The sequence below is a fragment of the Halichoerus grypus genome, chromosome 12 (genome assembly GCF_964656455.1).
Source record: "Halichoerus grypus chromosome 12, mHalGry1.hap1.1, whole genome shotgun sequence".
Classification (NCBI taxonomy): domain Eukaryota; kingdom Metazoa; phylum Chordata; class Mammalia; order Carnivora; family Phocidae; genus Halichoerus; species Halichoerus grypus.
The window spans coordinates 78585535-78599475 of NC_135723.1; the positions used below are offsets into that span (position 1 = coordinate 78585535).

Consider the following 13941-nt stretch of genomic DNA (forward strand, 5'->3'; position numbering starts at 1 on the left):
TCAAATGAAATATTTTGCCCATATTAACATAGTAAAATTCAGATGGTCTCTTACCTAGGGCTTGGCCATCACCGGGAAATTAAGGGTTCTCTTTAGGTCTTTATAAGTACCTTTGAACATTGTTCTTTTATAGAGTTTCCTTTCAATGCATTCAATAAACACATCTAACAATGGTTTTACCACAACAGCCACTTCCTTACACAGATTTTTTTTTTTTTTTTGACAGAGAGAGACACAGCGAAAGAGGGCACACAAGCAGGGGGAGTGGGAGAGGGAGAAGCAGGCTTCCTGAGGAGCAGGGAGCCCGATGCGGGGCTCGATCCCAGCACCCTGGGATCACGACAGAGCCTAAGGCAGACGCTTAATGACTGAGTCACCCAGGCACCCCCAGATTTTTTTTTCAGTTGGACTTAGTCAACAGTCTGGCTGCTACTGCCGCATCCACCCGTGAACGTAGACAGGGACGCAGGGAAGGCATGCAGATGGGCTGGCTGACAGAGGAGGACCTGAAAAAGCCACCACAGAAAATGGCCTTAGGCCATGGATCATCTGCTGATGAAGTTAGGTTTGAAGAGAAGGAGAGTAGTAGCTACAGGTTCTAGGAAAACCTTGCAATGCTCAACTGACCAGATGCTGGTCTCCAGGGAGGCCCAGGTATTTTCATTAGTAAGTCACTAGTGGCCAGTTGCAGTGCAAGCGTGCGAAGTCACTGTGGAAAGACCAGGCTCTGCGTGGAGAAGTCATTACTTCCAGACGATCTTCAATGTGGAAGCAGTGCGAAATCAATACTAACTTTGAAAATGTCCAATGTGTTGCTTGTCATCATCTTAACTATCTTTTATAAAATCAGGCAAGAGAATATTCTACTTCCTTCAATGACTATGAAGTCATTGTTATTGGCTTGGGTGAATGAATGCAAATGCACATTTACACATTTGGTGTTTAGAAAAATTTCTCGATGAAAATGAAAGTTTTGTCATCTTGCATTCATCAAAGACAATTTTACCATTGCTAAGGGAGTTTAGGTGATCAACAACAATTTTTTTTTTTCCTCTTCAAGTAAAAACCTCAGATCAGTTCACATGTGAGATTTTCTTTTTTTTTTTCTTCTTTCTTCCTTTTTTTTTTTTTTTTTTAATTCTGAGCACAATTAAAGGTGAGTTAAGGCTCTGGTGGAAATCTAAAGAGCATCGGCAAATCTGAGCACTGCTCAGCTTTTGAATTGCTTTTCTACTCCTCAGTTCTTTTAAATGGTTTTCTATGGCAGGGACATTTTTCTTAATTAGTCACAGCTAATTAGTGTTCTGGCATAGACAAGTAATCAGAAATGTCAGAGCTGCAAGGCTACATCTCCCTAATCCTTTGATAATAATTTAGCCTCCTGGGAGGGCCCCAAGCTGCGGTAAGTAGTGACTGACAATAAGGCAAAATTAGGTGGGCAGCAGACCATTAGGAGAGAAAAAGAAAAAGCACTCCCCGATCCTGCTGAGCACCATCAGGCAACTGACTGCACTGCCAGATGAGGTGCCTGTTTAAGCCTGTGTTGTTAATTAGCTGATTCTACCAGACCTGCCACATATGTCCAGGTGCCTCATGCAAAGATGTGTATTTCTGGGAATGGGCCAAATGACAATTGTGTTTCATGATCACATTTCAGGAACATAAGTAAGAAGTCCACATATTTCTTGAAGATTCTTTTGAATTATCAAAGAAATAAGATCAACACGCTACACTACATTTTCTTGCTGAGTTCCTTTTAGGCAATTAGGCACGCGTATCTCAAGTTTCTCAGGTTTTATAATTCACCAAGAGCTTAGATTCAAATGAGGGCCTTTGGCTGCTCTAAGCTGCGTCTGGACTTGCCAGAGCTATTTTGGCACCCACAGTACATCAAAAGTAGATCCTTTTATAAATTCTTATACTTACAAATAATAACTTCACATTAAAATAAGGACTATTAACAAAAACGAACCAGACAGCTTAATTCGAGAGGAGAGGTTTTAAAAAGAAACAAACTTTGAGGGGGAAAAAAAAATAGTTAAGGAGCAAGCTCTGTACGGCATTTCCTGAGGCAGGCGAGGCAATCCACGGAACAAGTTTGACTATGATTATCCTAAAAAGAAGTCAAATGATTTCAACGTGGGTCCAAATACTGTAGGTAAGACAAACCAGAAATTCAGACAATGAAAAAAAAAAAAAACCAACTAAAAACACCAGGGAAACAATGTGTCACAGCAGCTAAATAACACAGTGCTAAAGGTAACATAGATCACAAACAGAGATCAAACTTTTTATCTCCCTTTGGTACACAGTGAGGTACCAGGGTACATAACATCACCATGTTTAGAAAACACATATCTCAACTAGCCTCTAGTACATCGCTGGACTTATATTATCCATCCCTTTCTACTGATGAAGAAGGAAAATAATGGTTATGACACAAGAGTGATATTAACCTTTAATTTTGAGTGTTGATAGGAAAATCATGGTTGGGCATAATGGTCCAACAGTTAATGTCTGACATTTGAATTCTTTTAATATAGAGACACCACCAAAAAGAAAATCCTCTGTAATGGGAATCTACACTAATTTATGTAGTTTATGTAACAACTTCCTAGTCATTTGAAAGTCAATGATGATTCAAAAGAGGAAAATTGCTATTTTTAAATCGACATTCACATATAAGAGAATGTACCTATAATATCCTAGAATTATAAGAAATGCAGAAAGACAAAGAAGTGTTCAGTTTTATTGGGCTGCAGCCTGCATTCCCAATAAAGAGGCTGATTACACACACAAAGAAATTTACCCAAAGGAAAGGAAAGTTGTATCTAGCAGCCACTCTTACCCATGCTCTGTTGATTTCAACTACTCTCATGAAATCAACATGATAATAAATTGAGTCTTTAAATAAGTTAAGAAGAGTAGTGTTGATCTTACTGAGGCTGAGTCACAAAGTTCGGTCACTGATGTGAAACACTACACTCAACTCTGAGCATTTGGGAGTCCAGAGACAAAAGCACAGATATGGAAAATGAGTTTTATTTTGAGAAACATATTCTCTTGTAATAGGTTCAGTTTTTTATATCTTAAAATTCATATCATATCTTAAAATTCATATTCATATCTTAAAATGGGTACTGAACTCATTTAGATAGGTCAATTTTACTCAAAGTGTTTAATTTAGAGTTTCTTTACTGAAAAGAATTCTTTTCAAGGAAAGTTCTGAGAAATTAATCCTTTATAAAACACTATTTAGATGAATATAACTGATTAACTATCATTTAAAAAATTACTTTTAATTTTACAAGACATCACAACAATATTTTTAAAAAATCTAGTTGAGATGAAACTCTTCAACAATTAAATATTTAATCAGTTTATAACACGAGAGACCGTTTAATCTGCATGATTTACCAATTAAATACTGCACCCTGATGTGTCTTCAGCAACATGAGAGCTGAAATGAAATTGTTTCAAAGGGACTCAAGAAGGGCAATGCCCAATAAATGTACAAAGGTTTAGAGAAGTAGGTAGGTTTAGTGTATATCCTGGACAATAAGACGTATTTCAGTCAACCCCTAACTATCTCCATCCAGGCTGTGATATTCTTGGACATTATGAAATGACCACAGAGGGTGCTCTTGGGCAATTACTGCAGATGTCAGTTTTGACTTTGGAAACATCACCATGGTCCAACCCAGAGATGCAAAGCCCTGAAGGGACTGCCCAGCCTCTCTCCTGACACATGGGCATCAGTGGCTGCCACTGTGTGTCCGGAGGCCTGAGTGTGCAGGAAGAAACATCCCAGTAGACATTAAAAATGGAATTTAAGAATTGGAAAATCTTTGTCATACTTCTGGATTGGGATCATACAAGTTGTAGATGGTTTTGATTTGATAAAAACTATGAAAGGTTGCTGACAACTATGTTTTATATATAAGAAAAAACCACACTGGGGTACGAGAGATTGCATACAAAACAGAAAAACCTTCGGGTGAATCCATGATCTCACTACAGGAGAACTTCCTTACGATTTCTCTTATCCAGAGAAGACATATTTTTCTAAACCGAAAATGTAAATTTAACATGTAGATTTTAAACACAGCATGTGTAACAGTGACCATTTGAGAGGAAGAGAAGGTCTCTGTTTAAAATATTCTGGTCGCTCAGAAAGACTTTGCATGAATATGGAATAGATGAGTTCCAATTAATTTTCTAAATTTGGGGTTCAGAGCCCTTGTGGTAGATACATAGAGTGTCATATGGCACAGCTATTTTTAATACAGAATCTCTTTTCTACCTTATCTATTGCACTTGTTATTGCTTCATGGGTGGGATACCCTGCTTTCACTCAGCCATGACAAAAAAACTTAGAAATTGCTACTGTGGGGTGCAAGACTAAGCATTCAACCGCCCACTAATTTTTGTCACCACTGCTAAAATTAAAATGAATTTAATTTAGTTGGTTTAAAATCTGGAAGATATTTCAGAAACCGTCTGGAATTCTAGACCAATTTCTTCAGTTTATATGTACTAACTCTACTGTGTCTTAGGCAGGTGACACAACTTCTTGAAACTCATTCTGACAATCCATGGTGGAACTGTGGATGGAACTCAGGTTTGTGGATTCCTGGTCCAGATTTTATAAGTCTAAAGTATGGTAGGGATAGCATAGACTTTGAAATTGGAGAGACACAATTTCAAAGTCTGATTCAACATTCAACAAGTCACTTCATCTTCTCTGAGTGGGAAATTCCTTAACCTGAAAATAAGGACAAATGGGGATGATGGCATCTGGCTCAGCAGGTTAGAAATGATATGAGTGAAGCACCGAGCCCATTGCCTGGTACACGGAGGTGCCGTGGGAATGGTGGTGGTGACAGCTGGGGCTGGGATTACTATTTTGATAATTGGAGAAGATTAGGGATATACCTTAAAACAAACTCAGTTCCTTCTATGAACAGCATGAATCCGCCATCGTTTAGACTTTTTAAAAATTATTTCTGTTATGCAAAAAACGTTTTAGACGTTTAACCACTTATGGAATGAAGTAGAATGTCTTGGTTATTTGTCCTGATATTAACTTTTTTGATCTTCCAAAGGTACGTTTAGCTTTACTATTTCAAGATTTAATGTAGAAGCCTAAGATTATCCTATGTAGGGCCTTGAAGATAATACAAATTTTAATCCTCCCTCTCTTTAAGACTTTGGAGATAAGGAGCAAAAACACTTTTCATGGAGGCCAGAACAATAATAATAGCTGAGTGAGCTGCTCAGGACCTGAGTGATGGCTTTTGGTTGTATATGGACGACTGTAGGAGGTACCATTCTCCTTTGTAGGTGCATCCCAAAACAATGGACACAAATCTAGGGTAATGGTCATTATTTGGCCTTAGTCACTGGTATAGTTATTTAAATAGAACTCTAAAGTATTTCACTATAAATATCAGCAACAATTAAGATGCTTAATTGATCAAAAAGTTTTTGAGGTCAGAAACACCAGAACTAATTGCTACTCTCAGGGAAAGTTTGCCAGAATTTTCAATAGTTTTTTTCCATGAGTGGAGCATCATGCAGAAAAAAAGATTACTTAGTAAAACACGCAAGTGTTAAAGTGTTGCTACCAGAGGCAGGATGAATACGTGACTTCAGAATAACTGTTTGATATAAAACTGTTGCAATTTGTGGTATTTCCAAAACTCAGCGAATCTCATTTGGGTTAAAAGCCTGTTCTTCTTAAGGAGTGAAGCTCTCATACTGCATGACAGAAACTGGATCCCCTATACCCTTATCTGGGTTGGTTAAACCACTAAGTGTTGATTCACTGTAGGGCATAAGGCACGTATGTGTGTGCACATTTTCCTTTGCATCTGAAGTTAGGAGTCTCTGTTTCCTTCCTTCCTTTCCTTTCATTTACTTCTTACTTTAATTGGAATAGCAAAAGTTTGTCATGATGCCTGAGTAAAATCGTTCTCTTCAATCTTTTTTTTCTGTAATAGACTAAGGTTGCCAACAGTATTTATAGGGTCATTATTTTCAACTGTTTCTTGACACCTAACAATATTATTTTAAGCTCCAGCCAAGAGGATTTCCAATAATTATATAATGTCTCTCAGTAATGATCTGTTGCTTAAGATACACATTCTGCTTTACCTTTCAACACATACTTGATAACCTCTCATTTACTAACTATAATTGAGGCAAATTCAGTCTTGGCTAATTAGGGGCTCTTAGTACCCCCTCATATATGTTATTCTTGATGACATATCAATAGAACTAGGGTCTACTTTTTATTTTTAATTACAGTAATAAATATGTGCAATTTAAAAATATTAGAATGTTTAAGGACATTATTACTATTTTACAAATAATAAGTCCAGTGTTCTACTGGGGATATGCAAAATGACAAAACCTTCACAACCAAAACAGAACTGCTTGTCAGGCGTTCCTTTCAAAAGCAAACTTAGCCATCAGATGCTTAGGTATCAAAGAAAAGTATACCTAACCAGGACAATTAAACTAGACATAATTTTATGTGTGTGTGGTTTTTTGTTTTTTTTTAAGTAAGCTCTACACCCAACATGGGGCTTGAACTCACAACCCTGAGATCAAGAGTTGCATGCTCTATCAACTGAGTGAGCCGCGCTCCCCCAAACTAGACATAATTTTAATGTTGGCCTCCTTGCGTCCACTTCAGTTAGCTCCATTGGTTAGTGGTCACACAAAAAGTCTTTGAAAAAAGTTTGGTGAATGGGAGGGAGTTAGTGTAGGTAATATCTTGATAAAGAAATTCTACCTCTGTTATGAACTGATGGCAAGCTTTGTAGTAAATAGGTCACCAAGACGAAAAACTGAAGATGTTAACACACACACATACACACGCATGCGCACACACACACACACACACTCTCTCTCTCTCTCTCTCTCTCCTATGTACAATGGCCTATTTCCAGATGAGTCTACCTTTTCTCATCACAGAATACGTGCTTCAGCTATACCAAGAATAAACATAAAGGGAATAACATCAATCCGATTTTCCTATTCTGTTCAACATTTCTGAAAATTACCACATAAGCAAAAAAAAGTAAAAGAGATCTGGAAGTAAAACATATGCTTGTAAATTCAGAGCAATACCAAATGGAAGCAGAAGTTGCTAATATGGTTTCAGTATTTTGTAAAACAGCCAGCTGGATAGATGATAATTTTTCTACCCCTGCAGGGCATCAAAGCTTTTAGGAAATCATTCTTTTCACACATATTAACACTTAGCTTATTAAAACAGATGATACTTTTATTGTAAAACAGCCTGGGTAGAGGCCCGAAGCATACAATCTGAAAGGGAAGACTCATTTTGACCACCCAACCTGACGAACAGTGAACACTGACACAACAGACCATGGCAGAGAGGATGACGCAGCAAGACCTTCTGTACCTGCCGCAGCTGAGTGTCACCACGAAGCCCGTGAATTGCTGTTATGAAAACATTTGCAGTCACTTGCATAATTAAATGAAACTGCCAGAAAAGCATTTCTAAAATGCAGGGGAGATGCACATAAATACATACAGTTCAAAGCAAATATTCCATTTCAGAATCAGCACTGTGCTGAGTTATGTGAAGTTACATCCCAGCAAAGTCCCATTTCCTTTGACTTGACTGTTAAATAATCACAAATGAGTGACAAAATTGTGATTGAAATGGATTGCTCTCTTAAGTTTCCTTTACAGATAAATGAAACTTAATGATCATGCTCTCTAAAACCACAATCCCCCATTGCTAGGAGTTGCCATGGGTAAATGAAGACTTCTGTCCTGATAAAACTTCAGGGTTCTATAGTTAGCGTGCATCAGTGCTGTAAATCAAGATAAAAAAATGCTCAAGAACAGTAGAGTGGCAGGTATTTGCCCTTTACTGCAGCTTAGGTCTTTGTTTGACTAAAGAGCATTGTATTGACTCAAAAAACTTTTATAGGAAGAGCCAAATCCATTACAACATGATTCTGTTTATGGAATGCAGCAAAGGCGAGTGAAATGATGCTGTGCACAGTGATAAACTGGTTATCATCCTGCTTGTTAAAATTAACCTTAGAAGGTTTTTGAGACTCTCATTCTAACACTGACAGTTTTCATGTACAAAAGAAGCCAATTAAGGCTTCTGTCAACAGTCAGAGAAATAAAATTATAAACTACATTAGCGGCATAGAAGAAAAAGGATCAGAAAAGGAGTTTGCTTTACAAACATACCATCAAAATGCAATTTTTTCCTGCACATATTTCTATGATGCCAGGAAGCCTTGCAAGGGCAGTTACTTACATCAAACAGCTTTTCTATATACATTTCCTCATTGATCTTTTCTCGAAGAATATCCTGGTTTTGCCGAACAAACATAATATAGGTGTCTGCCAGATCCATTCCTGGTTTCTGTTGTGGGGGAAAAGCATGGGGAATAAAATATCAGGTCTCAATTGTGAAAACACCATTTAATCACAACCTTAGAAAATAAGTCACTGTATCATTTCAAAAGTTACATTAGTAAAATATGCTCAAGACCAAAATCGACAATGAGCACCTTCAGTAAATTCCGTAATTAAAATAAATAAAAGTTTATTATTGATGTATGTAACTTGAAGTCATAGTTATTCATCATTACTAAAAGGAGTAGAGACATGTGGTTGTAAACTACTAGATATCTCTTTTTTTTTTTTAAAGATTTTATTTATTTATTTGACAGAGAGAGAGACAGCGAGAGAGGGAACACAAGCAGGGGGAGTGGGAGAGGGAGAAGCAGGCTTCCCGTGGAGCAGGGAGCCCGACGCGGGGCTCGATCCCAGGACCCCAGGATCATGACCTGAGCTGAAGGCAGATGCTTAATGACTGAGCCACCCAGGCACCCCTAGATATCTTTTTTCTTTAAGGGCTATCTTGAAAGGTTAATATGCCAAGTATAAATGAATGCATTTTTTAAAAAAGTCCCCACTTGAAATAATCATTTCCTAATTGCCAATATAATTTATTGTCACTATCTCTGGCTGGCTATCCATATATATTAAAAACAAAAATGTTAGTTTTCCTTGGATTGCCTTCCTCAATTACTCCAGGTGCTCAAGTCATATAAGCTAAATTTTCTTATTAATTTGAGTAAAATATTATTAGGAAGATATTGGGCAAAAAATTTGATTACAAACTGAAATGTAAACCAAAATTTTGAGGATTATCCATTGCTTCTATTCATTCCTGTTTATCAATACTATTTCAAAGATCTATTTTATTTTAGAAATACAGTAAGAATATTGATGAACCAATTTCCTAAGAGGAGTCTAAAGTGTGAATTAGATAACTTTCCAAAGTTATCCAACATCTGGTGTCTTGTAATGTTAGAGCAGATAGGGTCGAGTGTACAAAATCAGTACCAGGAAGGGACAAAAACCTGAATGGCTTCTAAAGAGTTTCCTTCTGGACTTATCTTTAGTTCTTTTTTGAGTTTCAAATAGCTACACTAGTTAATAAAAGTACTCATTTGAATGATCTACGCTGGGGTTGATCCATAATCTGTACTGAGTTATTCATTTGATTAGAATATGGCATTAATAATAACAAAATGGTAGAACTGATGCCCAAATGAGTCAGTCTTGTATCATTTCATATCCATAGAATGTACTTATAACCTCCATCAACAGACTCATTTTGCTAAAGTAAATCTTGCAAAGAAATGAGGTGAAAGAGAATTTAACTATCATCACTGCAGGAAAAACAAGGCATACCTCTGAGTGTTGTGGTAGCACTTCTCCTTAAAAGAAGGACAAAAAGTTCTTACTGCTTTCTTTGGTGGGGGGAGTATATTTTATATACAATGACAAAACTACTCATCTCTTTACCAGTAGTGCACAGTGTAGGCAATGAATATCTCATTAATAAAAACTGATTTGATTTTTTGGTAATGACGTTATTTCTGGGTAATGAGAATCACAGGAAGCTCTTACTGCTCTCATTTTTGGCCTACAGGGAAATATATACCACATAAATTCAAGGATCCTTTCAAACATGACCCAATGTAACAAACTTAGTTATTAGTTATAATTTGAAACAACTACTTAAATGTCTTCACTGGTCTTTCCTTGAAGAGCGTCCATAAACAATGAAGGGAGTATGTTTCAAACCTAATCAAATTCATTCCTTCACTATTTTTCTACATAATTCTCTTAAGCAATGTTTGAAAGTTTAAATAAAATGACAAGGCTAACCAAGAGAGAAACCTAGGTTGTTTCTTCTTTTTTGCGGGGAGAGGGGAGGTGTTATAGATCAGTTTTTCCAGTGAAGAGGCAGGGTAATTTGCACAAAATTTACTACTATTAATACTTGAAGACAGCTAACCCATAAGATAAGTACTTCTCTCCATGCTTCTCAAACTTTGTCAAAACACCAACAAATGAGAACATTCAGAAAACATACTGCCATGGAATGAAAATGACAAGAGAACACTTTTCTATGTATAATGGATAGTGTACAGGAAGGTAGCTCAGCATCTGAGCTTCAGTCAGCTGCTTGGAAACAAACTACTATGATATACATAATATCAAGGCAGTTGGGCACAGCTTGGCTAAACTGGGACTTAAAGAACATGCAAAGGAGAGGCTTGCCTTCTCTACCATTTTCCCCCCTGCCAACCTTATTTTTATTTCTTTCGACAGAAGAGTAGGCTTACAAATTGAATCTAGTCAATCACTTGACCCATCAGACTCATTGGAAACTAAGCTATAGCTGGGAGGACTGGGGAATAGGGACTTTAAACACTTGCCATAGATTCTAAGGTCTTTTGTCCTGTTTCTTTGATCCCTTTCAAGATAACATTGGACATAATGAAACCCCATCCAGGAAGAGTTTATCTTCTAACATCTAAAGCTAACAAACACTTTACAGTTTAAGCCTAAAAGAAAATTAAATGCTGTTCCCTTAGGCAGACCCAAGGGATATGATACTGAAATCTGTAGGTTGAGACCGTCTACACTTCCTAAGGAAGTAAGAATCTCTGGTTGAGTGAGGGTGTGAAGCCACAAGCTCATTTAAAAGTTCATTTCAACAAAATTAAGTGCTTATCTTTTTTTTTTTTTTTTAAATTATATTTTCTCCCCTTTTGGCAAATTAAGATCCACTTGCCTGGAAAACAAAACCTTGAATTCTTATATTTCTCATTAGCATTATTTCTTTATCTTTGAGCTGTTTACCTATTCTTGAAACTGTGACATATGGGAATTTCACACCTAGTGAATATATTTTCATGTAGCTGTGGCATGAGACTATAATCATTAAAAGAATATACACAAGTAAGAATAACTGCAACAGTTGGTGACATTTACCAATTAGAATTATAGTTCTTTATCCTTCTTTTAGTGTATGAAGGGTAATTATCTCTGATAAATTGCTGAAAAAGATGTAATTTTCCTTTTAAACAGTTTCTACTTACAGTACAAATGTGTTTGGATAGAAGACATTATCACTGGTTCAGCGCTTCTTTGTGCAAAGACTGTTTTATGGCAGTAAAATTTACATACTTTGGAAGTCACTGCATCTAATTTCATTATTACATGTTATGCATTTAATTTCAACATTCCATGGTCTCTTATTAGGAAATGAAGTTTTGCTAAAAAGTAAAAACTGAACACTTAAGGTTTTTTTTTTTTTGGCGTGTCAATGAATGGGATGCACGTGACTGCTTGGCAGAGACAACGAATTGCTATGTCCACTGGCCTTAGCAAAGCAGACATCTGGTAAGCTTCAGGAATTGTCGATTTGGATGAGTTTTGTTTTGTTTTGTTTTGTTTTATCAAGAATATTGTGTTCTAGAGAGCTATATTTAGAAGTCTTTTCTGTATTGGTAATTATAATTTTCTTAACGAATAGGAGAGAAGAACAATTAAAAACCACGTAGCAAGCACTCTATGGATTAAATGCCACTTAGAGTCAATGTTTTTTTTCATTCCCCCATTTAAAGCTCTGAGATCCTTGGTTCACCATGCACTAACTCCTCCAACTTGTTTATTAGGATAGTAATCTCTAAATCAAAATAGGAATTCTCAAATTCTAATTTGATTTAAAAAAAAGAACAAAATTGGGCAAACAAAGTTATAGTAAAAGGACACAAACATCTAAAAATTTCCCCCCTGAGCAACAAGAAATCAATAAATGTGGAAGGAAGTGAAGTACGGTCAGGTAAGTGCCCCTGACACTGGCTGCCGAAGTAACAGAATACACCAGTGAGTGAGTAAGTTTAGGTAAGGGTGCAGGCTCCAGCAATTTTTTTTCAGCCATTAATCACTAGTTAACCTAGTGAGATGAAAATGCTGTTGAGAGAAAAAAATTCCTTGTTAATTATACGCTGCAAATGCTCTGACTTCCTGCTGCTACACGTAATCCCACAGGTGCAAGTCTTCACTCTCCCCATCCCCGGGTAGGTGCGTGCAATGCTGCAGTCAGTTTGCACAGCAACGGATTTAGATGCAGAAGAAGCCGCTTAACCTTCCACGGGAGGTTAACAATACACTATGCAAACACTGTCATGGTGTCTATTTAACAAGGAGACAATTTTTTAAATATACTATTCCAGTCTCAAAGATGAACTAGAAGCTGCAGCATAATTGACTTAATTTGAAAGTGCACTTCTCATAACCTACAAAAGCTTGCCTTGAAGAAATGATCAAGAGTGGAACTGTGCTATCCTGGTTTATGATAAGCTGCACATATGAATCTTGTGAGATTTAAAACAACTGCAGGTCTCCTCAGTTCGAAATTGTAATAGCAATTTCTATCTCAGCGCCAGCATTGCAGATTCAGAAGTAGTCTGTAATTGATCATCAGGGAACGCAGGACATAATTCTACAAACATAGAACTTATCCCACATATTTTTAACAACAATACATATCTTTCTTTCACTGTGTAATACATGCTTTATTACTTTGGCATTCATGCAGCAATTTCTACAGTTTTCCATCTGAGTGAAAACATTCTTAAAGTTTTCAAAAGCATTTGCAGTAGGTTAAGTAGATTATATATTCTCAAAAACCTAAAAAAAATAGGTTTGAGTATACCTATGATGATTAGGTTGTAAAAATACGTATTTTACCAATTTTGTACAAAGTAGAATAATTATATTGTATTCACATAGAAAAGCAAAAGGAAATAAACAGAACTAAAGCCTTCAAACTAGATTTATCCCATCTTAAATATTACAGAAGCCCAGGAAGAGGAATAATTCATAAAAGCGGGGGAGGGGGGGAGGGAGAGAAATGTGAACAATGAAACCGTCACAAGGATATAAAGTTTTCAAAATTTTCTAATAGTTTATCTAACTTTTTTAAAAACAATGAAAAAAATTTCATTGTTCTTAGGAAACAAACCAACAAACCAACCAACCCTCCAAACTATTTTTTCAAGCAGTGAAGTGGCCAGACTCACCTTTCTCTTTATTAAATTCAGCAGTATTCAAAATTCCATTAACACTATTATACATTTTGACTCCAAATTGGAAAGCAGAAAATTCTGAATTAAAGACAATGGCGCCCACATCTGTTTGAAAACATCTTTTAGACATGGAACATGTAATATATGTTTTAAGTATGCACGTTCCCCTTGGTCCCACATTTCTAAGGGAGAGAGTTCCATTACTCTAGTGTTCTTGCTCTGCATAAGGGTCTTCTGTCTGCCCCCTGTGAGTGTAATTAGTAAAAAGCAGGTTCCTACCATAATGCTATGAGAGTATATCATATCAGAATCTGCTATAATTAATACTCTTATACCTTATGTAGTCATATTGTTTTCACTCTTAAATTCACAGGGATGCTTCACACTATTTCTTCTACATGGTGATGTATTTTATTATTCACAGATCTAAGCATTTGTATGTACAAACACTTTGTTGTATTACTGGGGGAAAAAAAATCCTCCC

General features: G+C 36.5%; 1 protein-coding gene across 17 annotated transcripts in view; it reads right to left on the reverse strand.

Moving 5' to 3' along the window:
• The window catches only part of CADPS2 (calcium dependent secretion activator 2), a 518420-nt gene that overhangs the window by 17028 nt on the left and 487451 nt on the right, over positions 1 to 13941 (reverse strand). For 10 of the 17 annotated variants that reach the window (XM_078059524.1, XM_078059520.1, XM_078059523.1 and 7 more), the window contains one exon: positions 8315 to 8422. In XM_078059524.1, coding sequence (XP_077915650.1) covers positions 8315 to 8422 — 108 coding nt within the window. Of the gene's footprint in view, positions 1 to 7152; positions 7474 to 8314; positions 8423 to 13941 lie in introns of those variants that run through there. The other 7 variants (XM_078059512.1, XM_078059514.1, XM_078059508.1 and 4 more) reach the window with 1 other exon arrangement.